At 36.3% G+C, this 21,840-nt stretch overlaps 1 protein-coding gene across 1 annotated transcript; it reads right to left on the reverse strand.

The window, feature by feature from the left end:
- Window positions 1–546: 546 nt before the first annotated feature.
- LOC147862813 (nodulin homeobox-like) lies at window positions 547–16,635 on the reverse strand. Its single transcript, XM_087321079.1, has 15 exons — window positions 16,379–16,635; window positions 14,545–14,673; window positions 14,297–14,452; window positions 13,069–13,152; window positions 12,856–12,984; window positions 9,676–9,900; window positions 9,163–9,294; window positions 8,936–9,031; window positions 7,805–7,963; window positions 7,373–7,712; window positions 7,113–7,238; window positions 6,962–7,031; window positions 2,018–2,078; window positions 1,709–1,933; window positions 547–1,630 (listed from the first exon to the last, which is right to left on the reverse strand). The coding sequence occupies exons 1-15, from the start codon at window positions 16,406–16,408 to the stop codon at window positions 1,316–1,318; spliced, it is 2,277 nt and encodes a 758-aa protein (XP_087177205.1). The 5' UTR covers window positions 16,409–16,635; the 3' UTR covers window positions 547–1,315.
- Between the last annotated feature and the right edge of the window lie 5,205 nt (window positions 16,636–21,840).

Genomic DNA, 21,840 nt, shown 5'->3' on the forward strand with positions numbered 1-21,840 from the left:
TGTCAAATAATCATGGGTCTTCATTTGTAGAGTATTGATTTGGGGTTTGCCTTTCAATTTGCTCTAAAGTGATGTGGACTAGCAATAGGCAATTGCACTGTTCAAGTGGAAGAAGATAGTACTCATCATTCCATGCCATGTTTGGTTGCTCATAAGATGTGTTCTTACATTTCTTTGTTTCGTTTTTCTATTTCTGAGCTATTGGGCATTGCACCATAGTTGGGATGTGCACAAAGCTTTAGTATTTGATGTAGGCATGAAGTCAAAATACACCTATGAAAGTTAAGGGAGTACTATTGTCGCAAACTTCTTTATTGAAGCAAGTAGAAATTCTTTCCTTGGTGGAGTGTTCATCTTATTTATTGGCAATTCAATGTCCCACTACACTTGCAATGGTGATCACACTCAATTGTCTTACCATTGTAGCGTTTTTCACACCCCTTTATCAATGTAACTGTGTTTGCACAAATAATAGATCGATAGATTCTATTATCATCTTGAGAGAGAGAGGTAGGTATCTCACAAAAAAATAAAAAACAGAAAACCAAAAGAAAAACAAATAATATTTTTGCCTTAATGGTACACAATGTTATAGCTATCCCCGTGAGGGACCTTATAGGAACAAGATTTTCGTTGAAAAAATGAATGAAATATCGATTTGTATTGTTACAATGATGATACATTCCTCAACATAGAGAGCGGTCAAACACAGGATTTCAATGTCTTGGATGTGGACTCATTCACATGTAGCTTGATGATACGATGGCTTTTTTTGCTGCCATAAAAAATATCAGCCTATTATTTTCTTGTACCTTGTGTGGACAATAAATAGAGAACTTCAGAGACATCAGAGCAAATGGAATATCTTCTTCAATCACTTTTAACTCCACTTCATCGACATGATTACATCAAAACGTGCAACATGTCTGTCGAGTGCTTCAGGGGAGGTAATGACTTCAAGATCTCAGGTCACTGCATCCTGATACCAGCTTTCCACTAGATGCGGCTTCGTTTTTGTGATGCCAACCATCTTCTTCAACATAGGCCACTTTTTGATGCCCAACCTCTCCCAATCCAAACTTGATTCTGACTAATAATTGAATTCAACTCACAGGAATCATGTTGTTTCCTCCGAGAAGAGTTCTTCATAGGCATACGTATGAATGACACAAATCCTTCAGAAGCTTCTATGAGAATCTCCCATCTCGTAAAATATGTGGTCCTTTCATTAGCCCTTACCAGATTCTTCTCTTGTGAGAGCTTAAACAAATCAGTGATTCATGAAGGCTGCTGTTGAGCATAAAGATTGAATGGGTTACTCTGGTAACCTGTAATTCATAGACCTGATGATATTTGCTATGGAAACATCATCAAGATGATCAGTACCCTCTACTCTGAGAACATATTTTTCATGCTCATGCCAATTCATTGCATTTTCTCTACTATTGTTTGTTCCTGGCTTCGCATAGTCTTCAGCACCCACATGCGATTTATTTGTATTCCAATCTGAATATTCCTTCTTTACCGGCTGCAGGTATTCTCTCTTCATTGGAAACTCCTGATCATCTAGTCCTAATCTGTCCCATTTCCTTTTCACAAGCATCTGATCACTTCCAAATTCTTGAGCTTTCTGCAAGTTTAAAGACTACCCACATAAGTAAACTGTGAAACACACCATTGAACCATCATTGATTAGTGTGTTACTAACCTGCATTAACTTATTCCAATTGAGATTTTGATCACCATCTTCCTTACATGGCCCATTGGCCATACTTTGGTTGGCAAAGGCTCCAGTATTATTATTAATATCTTCTTTACCAGTTGGTTCCCATGCATGCACACGTTGCCATCGTTCGGAGCTTCTCCAACGAGAGAGAATTGTACTCCGTTTCTGTTCATGTGCATCTCTAAGATATGCAATTATAGGATAATCCTGAGGGAAAGAAGATATAATACATTAGACAAAGTTGAAAATAACTTCTGATAATAACTTAGTAGCTTATACAGAATTCCTCACTTGCATTGTAGACTCTGAAGCTGATGGGCACATGGCTTCATGAACAGCAGAATAGAAGTTGCTGCAGAAGGCAAATATATCAAACATTATCTTTGAAGTGGAAATATTGCCCCCTTGAGTATATTATACATATTGGACGTAGATTTTACTATACATTAGACATTACAAAAAGTGAGAACATCAAGAGATTAAAGTAGAAGTATTTATTAAGACTGAGAATACAATAAGGCCGTAATGATGAGCATACGATAAGGCCGTAATGATGAGCACATAATCAGTAATTATGTGCTTCATGGAAAGACCGAGCATACAATAAGGTTGTAATGATGAGCACATAATCAGACTAAGCATTACAAAAAGGCCTTAATGATGAGCACATACAATAAGACTGAGCATACAATAAGGCTGTAATGATGAGCACATACAACAAGACTGAGCATACAATAAGGCTGTAATGATGAGCACATAATCAGAAATTAAGCATACAATAAGACTTCATGGAAAGACTGAGCATACAATAAGGCCGTAATAATGAGCACATAATCAGAAATTAATCAAGCTTCTCAAATCTTTAACAGTCTTTCAAAATCAATGATATTATAAGAAATATCCCTCAGTGTGCAACCTGATAGTGATGTTTTCTACCAAATAATTGGGAATCATTTACCATGAAAGCTAGAGATTGTTGTCAGGGGCCGCAATGATGGCTGTCTCAATCAATCGGTAAAACTCATGTTTTCCTCACCCATGAGCAAGAACAACAAACTAAATAAACAAATATATAATTAGAGGTACAGTCATATATATTAAGGGTGCAGTATCCTTTGGTTCACGAAAAATGTAGAGAACACTGCAACAGTTGGATCAACTGACATTTGGAGGAACCTGTAGCATGATGACTTGTAGGAATGACTAATACATTCAATAACAGGCTATTTGTAATCATATTGCCACTCTTGAAAAACAGATGTGTTCCAGGTGATGTCCAGAACACCTGTGGGTACAGTTATTCAGCTGAGCTCACTAAGGAGCATGTCTAAGGTTGACAGTCTAGTAAAATATTTTGTTCAGAAATATAATCTCTTTATGGGTTGAGCCAACTCATGAGTATCCTCTTAGTATGCCTTACTTCACAATCAACTTCCACTCTAATATGATATCAGTTATCATTCAGAGTTCAGAATTTAGGGGTGCTACGATGCCAGCTAATTCGGATATTTACAGCCATATTAGCTGCTACAATATCTAGTTCATTTGGGAGTTTGGTTGAGACCTAATCTAATTAATTGCCTTTGTGATCTGTATGGGATATAGATGCAAAGATACATAAGCTTGGCAGGTCTAAGCTTGGCAGGTCCTCTGTGCTTGGTATGAGATGGAATTAAACCAGGATTTAAATTGTAGAACAAAAGATGGTGGACTTCACTGAAGTTTGATGAAACCTTTTAAACGAATGCATGGCGGAATGCATAGCTGCCTGAAAAATGCCATAATTTGGGAAAATGAAGAAACATGAAACACGAATTATGATTGTGGGTCAAAAGAGATATTGATGGCATAAACTCGTAAGTTATGGGTAGTCTAAGTCAGAGATCAATAACATCAGGACTGAAAGAAAGAACGATATATTAACTTCTTTCAAAAGGCCAAAATAGTCGATAAGACCAAACAATAGATTACATCTTAAGTGTTGTCTTGTCTTTGAGAACAACAAATCAAAATAAAATAAATATTACTAAGTAAATATAAAAATAAATAAGATAAAAAGAGACTAAAGAATCAGGTTTTCAGCACATGTGAAATTCTCAAGTTAGATATATTATAACTTTTGTCTTTGAAAGATCTCTAGCATAGGTTGATCAAGAATGAAGAGGTCTCCAAAGTGAGGGAAGCACCTATGATGGCAGGAGATAATGGCCTTCTGTTGATGACAACAAGGCTGCGGTCGGAGGCTTACGTGCACGACAAATTGCTATTGCCCGATCTATTTTAACCCCTTTGTTATGTCCTGGTTGGGAGCCCATTTGTGTATCCCTTGATTGAGTTGTAGCATTAGGAGTGATGGGGCTAAAGAAAGTTATGATTGTTCTTTGCAGATGAGCTTGTGTGGCTGTACTATTGTCCTTCAACAACTTTTCCCTATGTCTATTGAGTTCAAGCAAGAAAAGTCCTAGGCATTGTTGGTCATCATATTCCATTACCTTGCATACTGGGCCAAAGCCTTGTTTAAAGAGGCAATGGTATCTCCCTCTTATTTCATAAAAGAAACTATGGTGACAAACTTAGTGTTCTTCAGATTCCAGTCCTTCATGACACAATTGGCAAATTCTTTTTTCTAGAGGTATTCATGTATATCTGCCTACCTCAATCTCTAACTGATGTGATGAAGTTCTCAGCTGCCCTATCCCACTGCGCAGTGCATAGGATAGATGTATGTCCATATAAGGTGGCTTGATGATGAATCCATCCTTGGATGTGTGTAGAAAGTGTGTCTTGTAGTGGGCCATCTTTGTACTAAGTAATACTTAGGGGCTGATCCATGTTATATTGTTTTCCATGTTAATAATATCAGTTTGGATCAATCTATTCTTTTCCACCTTGGTCATATTTAGACGGGGACAATCCAAGCTATATTTCGGCAAATGTGAAGTGCTTCATAGACGAAGCATTTCCAGGTTATTAGCTTCTAAATTTCTCTTTGTTTGAATTGCCTCTAAATTCAAGGTATTGGAAGATATCAATGTCCTCATGAGAAACAAATAAACATGTACAAGAATAGAAACCAGAACAAATTTGATCTAGGCAAAAGAAGGGCTAGCTGAAACTCATAAGAGTGACAAAACCAATCAGATGTGTAGAATCAATACAATATGGAGGTTTTCTAATTAAAACGTCAATGTGTAATGTTCTACAATGTCTTTGTGACATTATCCCTTAAGATTTTTCGGTAATTATGCTAGATGTGACCTTTAAAGCCACACTAGTGTCAAATAAGCTCCTTGTGGGCTGGATTATTGGCTGGTCAAGATGAAGATTTACTGTTATTAGGTGAGGCATTCCATTTTCTTTTGCTGTTAACAACAAGATGAACTGCTAGTACGCCTTGCAGCCCTATCTTGTAACATCCCAACAAATGTATTCAAAGAGGGAGCAATGGTAGCAATGGGGCACAGTTTCAGCTCAAACCGAACCGAACCGTTAAGCCATGGTTTAACGGTTTATTGGTTCCAAAAAAAATTAATGGTTTAGATTTTCGATAAATGGTTCGGTTCTAAAACTCGGGTTTATAGGTTTGGTTTAAAGGTTTATAGGTTTTTGGTTAACTTTTTTTTACCTTAATAGTTTATTAATTTAATGGTTCAATTAAAGTTTCTTTTATTGATTTAATAAATTTAACTTAAATGCTTATTTAATTTAATGTATTATATTTATTTAACTATTTAATTAGTTTAACTTAAATGGTTAGGTTTGGTTTCAACTTTTCCCTAAACGGTTTGGTTTACTTTTTCTTGAATGGTTTGGTTTAAATACTTGAGAGTTCATAAACGGTTTGGTTTGGTTTCTTTGCCTTGAAACGGAACCGTGCCCATTGCTAAGCAGTGGGAAGAAGGAAAATAGTGTCCCAAAATGGCTTCAAAGATTCTGGGAGCTTGGATACTAAGTGATGCACAAACTCTTCTTCAGTGGCCTTGCTACCCAAGGAAACAAGTTGCTTTTGGATAGAGGCAAAATCTATGATCTGCTCCATAATATCAGGACCATTAGAAGATAGCTAGTTGGTTCTCCAAAGTGATAATTTGAGCCTTATTGGCTCTATAATACCTTTGTTGGATTGTATCCGACAACTATTTTGCTGTCTTGTCATCTTTGCTAAGAAATTGACGAGCATCTTAAGGCTTTATGTAGAAGAGCATGAAAGCATGAGCGTGACCATCTTTGTCTCACCAAGAGTCAATAGCATCTTGTGTGGGTGTTGAAGATGAAACAATAGAGATAGTTGGTTCCATCTAGAATGCACTCTTTGGGAAGTTGCGGAATGGTGGAAGAGATAATAGTTGGTTCCTATAAAGATATAAATGGATTGTCGCAACCAGGTGCACAAGGGCTGCCTCCTCCATAAAGGATAGCTCAAGTGGGAAAATATAGGCGGTTTGGAGAGTGTTCTCTTTCGGGTGGGAGGGATGGAAATGGAAAAAAACAAATGGTTGCCTACTCAAAGAAAATTGAGTTCAATGGATGAAATTTTGCGTGGAGACTATGAAGACCTCACAGCTCTGATACCATGTGAGAAACTGTTATGAGCAGTTGTAAGATGCCAAAGAGGTAGCAGCAGCTCAAAACCTTTAAGTACAAAAATATGAGTGGGTTTTATAACCCATGCATTCATGAAAGAAGATAAAATATTCCTAGATACACAATGATTTAACACCTTTAAGAGGCCAAAATGGCCTATAAGACCAAACAAAAGATTACATCTGAAGTGTTGTCTCGTCTTGAGAACAACATATCAAAATAAAATAAGTATTACTCAGTAAATATAAAAGTAAATAAGATAAAAACAGACGAGGGAATCTGGTTTTCGGCACATGTGAGATTCTCAAGTTAGACATTAAATGCTGTAATGAAGTAGTGGTAGGTTCTAAAAATAAACTGTAATAAATGCAGAGGGAGATGGCAGAAGGGAGAGATCAATTCTGGGCTTGGCGTCCTCCAACAATCCTCTTGTGAATCGGACATCTGTAGCCGCTCTCATGGTCGTCATAGGTTCTCTAAATACTACTATATAGAATCCTCATACAGTCTGTTGAGACTTTGGAGTTCATTAAGTGCATAACAATTTATGTCTATTCCTAGATCCTAGACCTAGAGTTTGGCATGACAACTACTTTTGTATAAAGTGATTGAACAAAACAAAGACCAATACTGGGGGGTTTGGTATAATACCTGACTAGTTGTAAATCTTCATCACTCACTGCTTTATCAGGAAGCAATGATGCGTAGTCCAGCAACAAAACTGAGACGAAATGGCGGTGGATAAACTTTTAAGAAAATCCTAACAAAGAAATAAAAACAGAAGCATAAAGTGGAAACTTACGAAGATTTTCACAAACTCGTACAATTGTTTGAACAGTGCTCATGAAAAAGGAACTATTTCCAGGAGTAAGAGGCCCAACCACAAGATGCTGTAGAAAAAGCGACAAGAACCGATCTCTCACATCACCTGTATAACAAGAAGACAGTTTTCAAAAACTCTAAACCAAAGATTCTATCAGAAATAAGCCACAATGTAAACTAAGACAAAAACATGTTTCAAGTAGATGCACACATCTGAAATTAAGACACTACACAACAAACCTGTGCAAACTTCAGGGTCAAAGCAGTGCAAGTTTGCCATAATCTTTACAAATAAAGATGATCTTTCTTTAGAATATGTGGCAAAATTTACTTTTCCTGCTGACAAGCAGCAACCAGATGAAACATCTGGCAACAGTGGAGAATTTCTTGTTGTTTTTCTTGTGGATTCAAGTAGTGAGTTCTTCAAGGGAAGCATAGCAGCACCAGCGGCCCAAAATGGATCATACATAAGAACAGGATCAGATATTAAGTTTTCAATACTGCCTCTTACAGGACTGTTACACCATCCTGACAGAAAGGCCGACGGGGATGATGCAAGTACATCTGCAAGGTCAGAAGCCTGAGTAGACACACACATAGTTCGTTAATGGATATCAGCGAGATCGTTTATGATGTATAGATGTTATTTTTTATTGCTAGAGGTTTACTTACAATGTGATCCATTACAAGGGTATGAAAATTGGAATCATCTGAAAATATGTCTGCTAGATACATTGCATGAATATACATAAGACCACATGGAACATCATCTCCTGATTCTCGCATGTCTGGCAGCTCCTCCAATAGTGCTTTTTTCACAAGAGCTAAAACCTACATTAAAAAAGTGAAGGTGTACATTTAATCAAAGAAACTATATGTAAATCCTTAAACAATGACTAGAAACTATCACGTTTTTTGACATAAAGCAATTTCCAATAAGAATCAAGCAACAATATGGCCTCAAGGACAAACACAGGATGGACAGAAAACAGAAATAGGAGATCTTCTGTGCATACTGGATTAGTGCTGAAGTTTTCCCAAGGTCACTCCAACAGTTCCGTAAGAAGATAAGAAGGTAATCTCTTCCCTCATCTAGAGATATAACTATGAGGATTCTGTCAAACTTCAAGACTGAATGGAGCTTTCCAGACTCAGTCTCCATTGTCCCCACGCAACCTCTATATGGGCCACCTTTTATACAATCAGAGATAATCTTTCCCTTCTCATGAGTTTTTGAAAGAATCCAACACCAACATTTACCTATGATAAACAAAGATCTTGATTCTGAAATCATTAATTGATTCAATGTAATCCATGAGAAATGCTACTGTCGAACAGAATCTACCCCCATGAATTTGGAAGATTAAGAATTGTCACTTAAAAACTAGAAACACTCGGAAGTTGATGTTATGCCTAGTGAAAAATACCCCTCCAGGATAGACATTGACAACATGCTTCTGGTTTGGGACTACAGGCAACATGTGACTTTTTTCACTACAGATGTGAATCCATGTGAAATCCAGTCCATTAGAAAAGGAGGTGTGAATATCAAATATAACCCAAGTTCTTGAGCTAATATGAAAAATTCAGAGGGTTAAATACAAATTCCAATAGTGAAAAGAAAGCGTGTTCGGGAAGCAAAGAAATTATATTATCTCTTGAGCATCTTGATCAGAAAAACTCAAGCAATGAGGGCACATAATTAAATATTTGAAACATTAATAGCCACAGTAAAGAACTTTGCTCAGCTATTTAAGAAATTGACAGTGTTGCTTTTAATGATTAATAAAGAGAAGCAGTAACCTCTGCAGCAACTGCTTCGGCCACTCTCATGGTCTTTGGATGTGTTGCTATCTCATCTAGAAATGAGACAGATTCTGTCTCACAAAATTTGACCATCTAAAATAATTAAAAACAGAAGCTTTCAAAATTTGTCTGCAATTTCAAGCACATGTAGTGGAACCAGTCCATCAATATTACGATATATAAATATGTGAGAAATAAATCTTACATCCACAATAAATTCTCACCAAAGCTAGAACTTTTGACTTGATTCTGGAAATAAGTGATACAAGATACTTTGATTCAGTGAGCAATATTGGCAACTGTAATTTCAAGGCAACTAATGCTAGACGTAGGAGTCCCCCATGCTTGCACAATTCCTGAATAGATAGAATAGTTCAATGTTAACATCATCCAAGGTGTTGATTTAAAAAAATCATTACCTACTATGCCAGTCAAATTTGCATATGATAACTCTTGGACAAAAACATGCACAAAAACATACAACTTTGCGCAAGCCAAAAGAGATTCATATTAACAGAAGCCACAAAAGTATTTCAGTTAAGGCCCCAGCAGCCCCCAGCAGGTGAACCATAGGAGGTAGCCCAAGGAGCTTGATTTCACTACCAATCAAACTCAGTCATTCCTGGCTCAGGGAGTACCTTCAGCATTTTGGGAAAGCTCAGAAATACCTATACGTTCGTAATATTGGGTTTTGTTTTGTAGCAAAAATAATCTGTGTAAATGTTGTTTACGCATACCATGTGTGCAAGCACTCGATCGCGGAAAGCAATTGGTTGACTGAGAGACTGTAAGACCTGCACAGAAGCTTCACATTGCTGTGCTATTACTTGGGCCATGCTTTCTGCTACAGCTATAGTCACTTTGTTTGCCATCAGTTTAGCATTTAATATACGGAGTTTGGAATGTAGAAGTCCAATTGCTCTCCTCACTGCATCAAATGCTACATCCATGAAGATGTCGACCTGCAAGACGCAATTAAAAATAAAAAAGGAGTTCAGGAAAGGACGATCAACTCTTATAACAATGTTCGGTCATTATAAACTTTGCCCCTTGAGGAACAGAAACAGACATTTAGAAGTACATCTAATCTTCCCTTTTGAATACACAGAACAAAGGTGAACGGACAATCATTGTTCCCATCATATATACAGCATTATTACCGGAGCAGGCGATTCATAACATAACCAAAGAACGAACTTCCATAACTTGTTGATAGGAGATGAGAAGGAAATTGAGGAAGAAGGGAAAGAAGAAAAGGGAAACTTTTGATGGTTCAACTTTCTAGCAGTTGAAACATAGTTTATTACATCATTATACATCCTAAATATTACACCGAGACAGTTTGTTAAAAGAATAACCTTTTTGACAAACTATATGGAAAAGATTACATCTAACAAGGAAGAATGAAAGAAATATTAATGTCTTTTAAGAGGATAAAATGGCCTATTAGACCAAACAAGACATTACATCTTAAGTGTAGTCTCGTCTTTGAGAACAACAAACCAAAATAAATGCTACTAAGTAAATAAAATAAAAAGTGACTAAAGAATCTTGTTATCAGTACATTCAAGATTCTCATGTCAGATATATTGCAATTTTTGTTTTCGAAAGATCTCTAGCATATGTCAACCCAGAATGGAGAGGTCTCTGAAGAAAGGGAAGCAATTAAGATGGCAGGAGATAATGGCCTTAATCTGTCAATGACGAGGATGGTGAGATAGTGGTTGATGAGGCTGGGTCTACATGCATAGAAAATTGTGATTGCTCAATCTATTATAACCCCTTTGCTATGTCATGGTCAGGAGGCCATTTGTGTAGCCCTTCATTGCGTTGTAACATGAGTGGGAGTGATGGGGTAAAGAAAGTTGTGATTGTTCTTTGTTGATGAGCTTGTGTGGTTGTATTGTTGTCCCTCAACAACTTTTCCATGTGTCTCTTGAGTTCTAGCAAGACACCAAGAACAGTTGGTCCTCATATTCCATTACCTTGCCTAGTGAGTCAAAGCCTTGCTTAAAGAAGAAAGAAAGAAATATTGATGTCTTTTAAGAGGCCAAAATGGCCTATAAGACCAAACAAGAGATTGCATCTTAAGTGTTGTCTCATCTTTGAGAACAACAAATCAAAATAAAATAAATATTACTCTGTAAATAAGATAAAAAGAGACGAGGGAATCTGGTTTTTGGCACATGTGAGATTCTCAAGTTAGGTATACTGTAGCTTTTGTCTTCGAAAGATCTCTGGCATAGGTCGATCCAGAATGGAAAGGGGCAATGGTATCTCCCTCTTATTTCATAAATAATGCTACAATTCCACTCCCTAATGACATAATTGGCAAACTCTTCCTTCTAGAGGTATCTGTGCATATCTGTCTTCCTCAATCTCTAATTGATGTGATGAAGTTTGCAACCACCCTATCACATTGCACATTGCATAGATAGATGTATGTCCATATAAGATGGTCTGATGATCAATCCATCCTTTGACGTGTGTACCAAGTGATATTTTGGGGTTTATCCATGTTATTTGTTTTCCAAGTCAATAATATCAGTTCTGATCACTCTATTTTTTTCCACTTTGGTCATGTTTAGATGGGGACAATCAAGGCTATATTGGAACAGGGGTAGTGCATGTACATTTATGGCATGTGGCTCAAACAGTTGTTGAATTGCAGCATACTAACAATGAATATCTCCATGTTCAAGAAGTTGTTTTGATGACATAAGTGCCAACATTGAATACCTCTGTTTAGGGAGCTCCCAAAGCCGTTGAATACAGATTACTGATCGGAATAATGCCTCGATGGTTATAGGGCTGCTCTCGTATCCCCCTGGATTATATCATGGGACACCGATGCTTTGCTCCTTATCATGCGGGCAATTATTAAGACTGTAAATTTTTCTAACTATTTTATTTGTTAAGACTCAGGTTCCCACGTTTCTACTCAGTAGAAAAGAGTTGGTGTGACAAGTGTATCAAATAGCCACCATTTAGTTTGTGGCTCTTGGAACTGCAAATGTGCACATTATCTTTCAAGCGCACCAAGGGCTGCATATCCACAAGCAGCCTGCCATAAGGAGAACCTAAGCCCTGAGAATGTTATTCCTAGGTATGTGTAGGAGCGTGTGTATGCTACCTTTTCCTCTCCCAAGAAGAATCCAGGTTCTGATCTTGTTACCATGCTTGAGTGGTGTTAAACACCATCGACAAACCCCATACAAAATACTTTTAAGGCGTTTAGATGTCTTTGTGGTCCATTCAGAGAGTCGGAGATCAGCATAATAACATTCTCATACAGTAATAATTGTATGTCTAAATCTGCTAGGCATGCTCCCAAATTCCCGAATCTCTCTATGTAATATGATACCTCATCTATATAGAGACCGAAGAGAATGGGTGATAGTATGCAAGGAACCTAAATAACTAGGTGTGGATGAGTTCTTATTTAGTAGTATCTGAAAAGTCTGAGGAGACATAGCATTCAACCTTATTGTTAAGTTCATGTTCCTAAGATGACATTGTTATAGAAATCTAGCAAACCTAGATTAAGCTTTTCTATATTTGCATTCAAACATAACCCTAATTTAGTTAATTAAAGAATTTAACAAATTCATTTGACATATTGTTAATAGTTCATGGACTTGTTCTTTAATGAGAACAATCAGCACATTGTGAATGAAATATCCCAGACTTGTGTGCCTTAACTCTACTATATATGTCTCGTATTCTGGAAACCAACCTGGTTCTCGTTACAAAGCAGAATGTCCAAGTTACTACTTGAGTACAGCCTCTGTAATCATGTCTTTTTGTCATGTTCTTGATTGCAAATATGGACAATCTCAGCCAAACAGCATATAATTGCAAACCAATTGAAGAAAAAAAAACACCAATAATATTATCAGTGTACTGAAAAATATTACCTTAGGGTGTGCCAAAAGTACAGGCACAATCTCTACCCACTCTGTCGCTACAAATGCAGGAAGTAGATGAAGCGAGCAAGCAACAAGGGATGTATGCAGCATTATGGTAGAATTTCTAACTCTATTACCCTGGACGCATTACAACAAACAACTTGAGTAGTGCTATTTATAGCTTAAAAACTCAGCACAGCATACAACCATGATTATATGCACCTGCTGTGGGCCTGCTAGAGTTATAAGTGTGTACACAGTAAGATCAATAATTTGCTGCCTTATCATAACATCCTGAAGAAATATCTGCAAGACACCAAATATGCTTTCAGAAGTCAGCAATGTAAATTTTTGCATCACCGTCAATTCTCCAAGTGAGATATTCTCAATTGGTAGTTGAGCTGTAAAAGATAAACTAGATTCAAGCCTTTCCTCCATTAGTAGTTAGATATCTGTAAAATAGAGTAATAATATGAAAGAGAAATAAAAATTGTATGGTTAAAATTTTTTGTACTGCATTGTTAGAATAAGAGGTAAATTTTGATAGTATTTTACTATTCAACTGTTAATGAAATAAATAAAACTGTGTTTTAGCATAGGTGCACACAAATATAATGCTGTTCTGGAATATGAACTCTTATGGAAGTCCAGAGAATAATTTCAGATATCTCAGTGAGAACTTTGACTCTAAATGATGGGTGGATATAAGAGTTTATGGTCTACATGCAAAGTAGAAATAAAATTCAGGAAAGTTGTACACAACATTTCTCTATGACTATTTGGCCAAGGTTATGAATTCTTCGACATGCAATGAATAAGCATAGTATATCTTGCATGCGTTGAAGTTCATTTGGCCCAAAGTACTGTTAGATAAGGCAATGGCATCTTCTCCTTATCACATAGTAGATTGTGAAATGAAAACATAATACTCCTCTAATTTCAGGTCTGTGTTAGCCTGTGTAAACAGTGTAAATCTGAGGTGCAGTATTGTATTGATGTTAATTCATGAGTCTACTCCCCACTAAGCTTGCTCGGTTCACGCAGTTCATACAGAAGAAATCCATCGGTAAGAGACAAGAGCAGAGACTTCCCAGGTAGAAGGTTGCTCATACTGCCATAACACCCTTCTAGGCAACATCAATGGCAGGAAAACCTCAGGTAATATAGATCAAGTAAACCTTAGGGTATCCTAGTGGGTTCTGTCTGTATGTTGTAGTTTACAGAATAAGGAGATTCGAATAGTCACCATTTCGGCAGATTATGATAAATACATAACTGAAACCCATGGTGATCTAGACAAGAGCCATCAACAACATTGCCATTACATATTTTATTGTGTGATATAGTCACGAAAAGGTGTTTGATGATACATTCACAGTTCTATTTTGTGCTAGCCATAGCATGTGTGAATAATTTATAACAAGCTAAAAGAAACTGTTACTGAGATTACCTGATCGAGCTTAGGGTGGCGGAGAGAAAGGTCGCTGAGAGAATGAAGAAGGCGGACACCACGTAATAAGTAGCGCAATCTACATTCAGATGCTCTCATAGCCACACAAGCCAATAAATGCAAAGGAAGGCCTACAACCAGTTGTTGCAAATCGACCTATTTTTCAAGCATTACTTATATGTGAGGACTCAAACTAAAAACTACATTTGAGAATAAAAGTGAGAAAGAACTTCAATCTGATTTCTCACTCTAACAAAAATGCCTCGACCAGTTCTCAGTCGTAAAGTTAACAACCGTGGTGAGTCTTTTAATAGCTTATAGATTTCTTTTGCACTCAAATCATGAAGTTCTTCAACAGCTCCAAAAATATCAATAACCTGCCATGATAATTGTTTCATCAGAAAGATTCTGTAAGCACAACATGCATTACCAAGTTACATTTTTGAAAGTTTAAAAATGTAGATCTTTGGATGCCTACAGGGGAAGTTGAACAAACATAAAATTGTAAATCAAATTGAAGCGAATGGATAAACAACGAAAACCAAATGATGGGGGCGACGATTAATCCCTTCCTTTCTGGATCGACCTATGCTAGAGATCTTTCGAAAACAAAAGTTACAATACATCTAACTTGAGAATCTCACATGTGCCAAAAACCAGTTTCCCTCGTCTTTTTTTATCTTATTTACTTTTATATTTACGGAATAAAATTAATTTTATTTTGATTTGTTGTTCTCAAAGACGAGACAATACTTAAGATGTAATCTCTTGTTTGGTCTTATAGGCCATTTTGGCCTCTTAAAAGACGTTAATATATCTTTCTTTCCATTCTTTTTGTATGTTTTTCATTTTCATATAGGGGATGTCAGCCAATATAACAGTATACCTTCTGCAATAAGTGGATGATAAAATGCAAATTTCATTCTACTTAAGACCTTATGAATGAGTCAATTATCCTTTTTGGGGGGTACAACCACAAAAGGCATGTCAAATCATATTGTGAATGGGTATTACACATTTACTTATCTTAAATCTACCTATGCTTTCTCCTCAACCTGACAAAGGCATCTATATCAATGTAGAGTCATATATAGATCTCAAATGAGGCAACCATAATACCAAAGTTTATAATACAGTTCCTTAATGAAATATGCTACAGAATGCATTGACATGGGGATGCATCCAGATCTATTCAGACAATTTGTAACTCCACCTCCTGAAATATGGCATTTTCCCCTGTGTCAATAATTTACATATATGGGAAATGATCTATTGATCACATTCAACTGGATATGAACCTCCTACAATCTAGCTAGCTACACAATATGCTTATGCATACACAAATAGATATATCTGACGTTTTCATACATAATCATATGCTTTACCTTCATCCCAATGAAATATCAAGTTTCTACATTCACTTAAAACGTCCTTATAGATTATAAAAACATCAAAATAGCCTCAATTTTGCTACAACATAAAGAACCCAACCTACTGAAGATATTTAATATACTGACCACATTAAATCGGCATGGAATCTTCTACTCTTGTGTATACATACAGAAATTATTATTCATATTTTTTCCTTTCATAAAAAAGGAAAACATGTTTCTACAGTTTCTTGAAATACCACTATAGCTAATTAGAATATAAAGAAAGATAACAATTTGTTACCACATCAAGAAATCTAAATGTAAAGATCTGCCTATTGATCACATTCAATTGAGATTTTCTGCCTAGCAATAGGATAGGCATAAGCATTACATAAATATATATACACACATTATTAATTCACACATAATGACATTAGAAAAAAGCATGTTTCTATAGTCAGTTAACATATCCTTAGAAAAGATGAAAGTATGTAAGATTCCCCCAATTTACTGCAACATGTAAGAATCCAATGATGGGATCATCTGCAGATAGACTAGTACAAAAGATCCGATTACTTAATAGACAGATCCCAATCTGACAGTTAACATAAGACTGAAAATAAATTAAATGAAACGAAAAAGGAAAAAGGAAAAAGGAAAAAGAGAAAGAGAAAGTCCTTTTTCTCGTTGTTCATATAGAAAGACTGACCTTGCAGAGAGAATCTTTCTCGTAGCTCATAGCTTCTGTACTGATTTACAAGCTTTCCTGGCTATGGAGAATGGGAAAGGACAACTGAACTGTTCTTTAGAGAAGGGATTCTTGGGTTTCCGTCGGTTTCCGTCGTCTACTTCGTCAGCTGCTGCTGCTGCTTTTCTGTCTTTTCTTCTGTTCTTTGTTTTTCGCTTATGAGATGGTGTATTTGGGTGGTAGGGTGGTTACTTCTGCTTAGTGGTGATGGTGGTGAAGGTCAAGATCAAAGGGTGTAAAAACTGTTAAAATAAAATTAAAAAAAGAGCTCTTCCAAAGAAAGGAGTCCTAAATTCTCTACTATGGACTAGTCTAGTCCAGGTCCAGGTCCTAGTCTGCTCTGCTCTGCTCTGCTCTAGTCTGCTCTGGGATTCACAATCACTCGGGTCTTGACACAAGCATGCATTCATACCAGCTTTAGCAGCGTTCAACCCCTCTTCCTCCCAGAACAACAAACCCAAGTTGATGGTGTATGCCAATTTCTATTTGTTTAGGGCTCCTCAACGGGGGGGGGGGGGGGTAGGTCAATTGCATTGTCTAGTTTCCTGGTGCAAATTGGACTCTCACTAATGTGGATTTGTGGAAGAGAGCTACCAGGGCTTGGCTCAACTTGTGCTTTCATATTAATGAAGTGGAAATTTGATTCTAGTTTGTCATAATTACACTTTGTTGAGCTTAGGTGCACTAGTTTGAGTCAAGGTTTCCCCTTTGGTTTTCAATTAGGACATTCTATGCGAGCAACATAAGGGTTTTGTTTGACCGAACTTTGCTCACGTTAGTATATGGAAATCAACTTGCTTTGTCTACTGCAAATGGACTCCTTGGGGTTAGTAAACACCTCTCTTAACTGTAAAACAAACAATTGACATTATGAAGTGATTTATCCTGAGGGGATTGATGCTTGCATAATAGATGTTTGTGTGTACAAGATGCCCTTCATAATCTCAAATGGATGAACACTTCTTTATTATTTTGTTTTAGTTGAAGTTGAAACAAGTTATCACGTACTACTTTGTTTATTAACTTAGTTGTTCATCGCCTTTTGTTTTTGTTGCCGCGAGTTTCGATTATGTTCTTTAGTCCACTTTAACAAAGAAATTCCCGACCTCCATGCCTTGCAAAATAGATACCCAAGTTTAGATGAGTTAACATTATCCCAAGATCTGTTTACATTCCACCTCACTCCAGAGGAGGGCAAATGTACTTTTGAGTGATGATCTACCTCGAATGCCCTTGCGTGATTGTGCACACAACACACTTAAACGGAACACGATTATAATAGGGAGGCAAAGTGAATGTTTGTGGCTTAGTGTACCTAGATAACTACACGTCGATTACACCGCAGACACGATTATGCAAAGATACAACGAAAGGAGGTAGTTCATTGCTTGAAATAGAACAATGATAAATTGTTATAAGCTATATATTATATGTTATGGATGTCTCTGTTATAAATGCACCCTAGGGGTGAGTTATATAGGTCACTATCATGCTCAATGTTAAGTACTTAATCGTTGGTCTCTATAAAACTGAATTAGTCCCGTGATCATCTTGAGGTATATTTAAATTTCCTTTTATACAATATGGTCTTTCGATAGTTTCACAGTTGTTGGACAACCGAAAACCGCTATTATTTTCAAAAGTGAATTTGTCAAAAAGAAAAAACATTTTTTAGAAGAAAAACGAGAATTGTTGTTGTGATGATCTTGATTCTCAATGTACAAAGTAAAACATCAATGCTTTCGAAACTCATAATCATAATTAGTACAAGACATGTGCTAAAGCACAATGTCAATGAATTGTTTTATCAATTTATCGTTGATGGTGGAGAGGTTGTGCTATTCTTTTGAAGATTGTATTCGACATAAAATCTCATCATATTTTAGGTTAATAACATACACATTACCAATTTTACTCCCAACATAATGGCGTTACAACTTTGAAGTTGCCACATTTTCCATAATACAAAGAGCAAAAGCAATACCACTACTTTTTAAAATATGTAAACTCAATTACATGTGTGTTAGTATTATTTTCTTATTCCTCCAGGTACAATAGTGGAAATGTGGGTAGTTGGTTGACCTTATTGATAGTATGTACATGCTTTGGCAATATAGATAGGGGGAAATTATGCTCGAATGAAGTTATGAAATTGGATCCTGATACAATAGTAGGATATGCATTGTTGTCAAGCATGTATGCTGAAAGTCACATAGTGGAGGCTTCTCCTAATCATTTCTCATTTTTGTAAAATAAGTGGGTTGTATTTTGTAGCAGATATGCTTTTTAAAACTAATGGAAGGATATCTTGTTTAGAAAAAAATTAAATAGTGGATTGAACTTAAAACTTAGAGTTGTATTTATTATCATTCCAATCTTTTTCAAAGTGGGTTTGTGAAGCCATTTTAGAAGGAAAGTGTCAACTAGTTGTGTCGCAATGTCAAAGTACAATAGGACAATACTTTCTACAAAGAACTCTACATTTTATGCATTCCTTTAAAATTGAACTAATGGGCTTAATATTATGAAAGCATAGGCATTATAACCTTTAATAATCTTTAAGGTTTATCTCTACATAATCATTTTGTTTGGGATTGGATTTCCAATAGACACATTAAATGATTTCATATCATGCTCTGACATCCCATTATCTAGTTAAAACATACCTTGTTTTTCCTTCTCATATAAATACAATTTTTGAGGGAGGGGGATTAATAGGTTGGGGAATTTATCACGTGGCAAGGATGGACTGAGGTTGAGATTATATTTTGTATGTAAGACAAAATATTCAAGTTAAGCATCCTAATATTTAGGTAGGTAATTGATGAACACCAAATACCTATGCATGTAGTGTGCTGATGGAGGGAAGAAATAACCCTATCATGTGCCAAGACGGGATTGATCGTCATAGTGACAATGGGTTAATCTTAACTAAGCAAGTTTATTCTCAAACTCCAACTTCCACATGTCCTACAAAAGTAGTGTCCAAGGAATAGCTGACAATGATACTTTATCAAGATGAATTACAAGTACCTTAAGTAATTGGTTGGTGATGATTGTCACATTAATGGTACATTTGGATGAAGTGATAACGCTTGCCCATTTGAATTAGGAAAAATTTGGACCTCATAATAGGGCCTTGTAAGAAAGTGTACTTTTCAATTGAAGGGAATTCTGACTTTTTTAGATGACATTGTATATATTGCACTCAACATAAGCTTACAATGTGCCACTCGTTAGAAAACACCCTAAGAGACAATTCTATATCTTCGATTGGAATTCGATTTCGATTTCTTATGAAAGTGCTATTCTATGGACTTCCCTTTAAAAGTAAATGAACCCAATTTGTTACCACAATACTCTTCCTATTGGACATGCACGACATCCCATAATCTTTAGAACGGGGGTGTTTTGAGGTCCATGATACACTGTGTTTCAATGTATTTTCAAAGCTCTTCAAGTTTGGGATGGGCGTCCACATTATGTATAATTATGTGGTTGTTGCAGAATGCCACTGTAGCCCTCCATAATGTTACCATATTGTCAAGCACATTTAGTATGTCCTATGGATGGCACTTCATATGTTTCTTCTATACTAATACACATTTTTCATTAGACGAAAAAGTATGCATTTCAAAGATGTTGTAGATAGATACAAAAATGCAATATACCAATTTTCTTGTATTGCAACATGGCTTATGCGACATCACAATAAAATAGTCAACAAGTTTTCGATTTTCATGTAGTGGAAGGTTTGAATGAGTTGTTCCAAATAGGCATAAGGTCCCATCAATTTTAGTACTCATCATTATTGTGATTGGGAAATTGTGTGTTTTTGTGGGATAGTCAAATCAGTGAATGGTTCCTCCTGCCCAAGCAAAGTAAGCTCGCCTTCATGTTGGTCTTTAAAGTTGGCGTCAATTGTAATTGGCCCTAGTTGTGTGTTGAGAACCCCACATTAGAAATCGACTCCGCAAGGCAAAAGTATGGTGCACACAAACGGAGGTGGTCAAGGGTGATGATGGGTATGATTGAGGGATTAGGAATAAAAATGAATAATCCATTTTTTACAAAGTACAACCTTACATACTACGTAAGCCTCTTCGTACATGCACTTTCATAACACTTGATAAGAATAAGAGGGATACAAAGAGCATTGAATGCATAGCGGGGATAATAGGAATAGAGCATTAAATAAAATGCAAGATCATTAAGTGCATTGAATGTGATTATGTTGCATTAAGCACATATCCCATGGAATCCCTTAATTTGAAGCCAAGAGCCTTATAAGGCTATAATAAGTTTTTAAGGTTTGTAGCTTCAACCTTGTGTTTGTTCATTTATCCACATATTCATATAGTCATTATTTTATGGCTTCATTCACACAATGGTCCACTCCATCTACTTGGTTACCACTCAAATCATCCATTCTCGGCAAAGACATTCATGGAGTGCAAGGGCTTGTTCACTTCTACATCTTCTTTGCCACAAGGTTAGAGGGGTGGAGCAAACATTTTGCACTTTGCTTCAAAGATTGTTGTTAGAGAATAACAAAAGCTATCCACGATTATGTTAGTGCTTTATCAAGGAGTTTAGTCTCAAAATGGCATGTGAAAATTTATTGTCCCAATTTATATTCCATTGAAAATATTTGCAAGTAAGACATGGATATCATGTTATGTGATCAAGAACCCCAAGCATTTTTGGGGGTTTATTGATAAGGGATTGAAAACCATGTACTTGGCATGCTCATAATCTCCACACTTCCAAGATGTGTTATTAGCTTTCTTGACTCACATTAGACCATCACACAACCATATGGTCCTACACTTCAAGACCAATTACATTGTTTAATTTAACAATACCTAAATTCAAGATGAGCTTCTCATATGAACTATACCCTAAGTATAACTAAGCTTTTCATCATATAGAGGCCTTACCACTTTGAAGCTCTGGACTATTGATTGGTTATCTTCATGTGAGGCCCTACATCTCCTTAGTCATCTACTACTATTACCATCATTAAAGACAAACACAATTAATTACTCGTCTAGCTTAGCCATCTTCTATTGTTACCATCATCGTGTTTTAAGAAACATGCAATGTTTAGTTCTTATTATTTAAAGTACATAGCAAAGTTGCCTTAGAGAGTATCAAGCATTGTGTTTTGGTTGTGCGCATTCACATTAGGTATGTTGTACATGCAGCAATATTGCATTCGAAACGCATGAGGTTTAACTTTGAAAGACATATAAATGATGCCTCCATCTTGACAACCATTCGAAACGCAGCAATAAAAATGTCATGAAGGAAAAGTGAGATTGATGGCCAATATACAACCATGGTCATTCCATCTTTTGTTGATTATCAATGTAAGCATTCTAAAAATATCACATCCATATGACACTCAATATAATAACATG

Source organism: Azolla caroliniana, unplaced genomic scaffold (assembly GCF_043228905.1).
Source record: "Azolla caroliniana isolate FFs.n. ecotype wild unplaced genomic scaffold, voAzoCaro1.0.p SCAF_6, whole genome shotgun sequence".
Lineage (NCBI taxonomy): Eukaryota > Viridiplantae > Streptophyta > Polypodiopsida > Salviniales > Salviniaceae > Azolla > Azolla caroliniana.

Bases quoted from the DNA above. Each gene is read 5' to 3' on its own strand.
- LOC147862813 (XM_087321079.1), bottom strand. From the start codon at position 16,408: ATGAGCTACGAGAAAGATTCTCTCTGCAAG. The intron at 9,295-9,675 runs GTATGCGTAAAC...CTATCTATTCAG, and splicing joins ATCGAGTGCTTGCACACATG to GAATTGTGCAAGCATGGGGG. The intron at 7,239-7,372 runs GTTTGTTGTGTA...CTTGTTATACAG, and splicing joins TGACCCTGAAGTTTGCACAG to GTGATGTGAGAGATCGGTTC.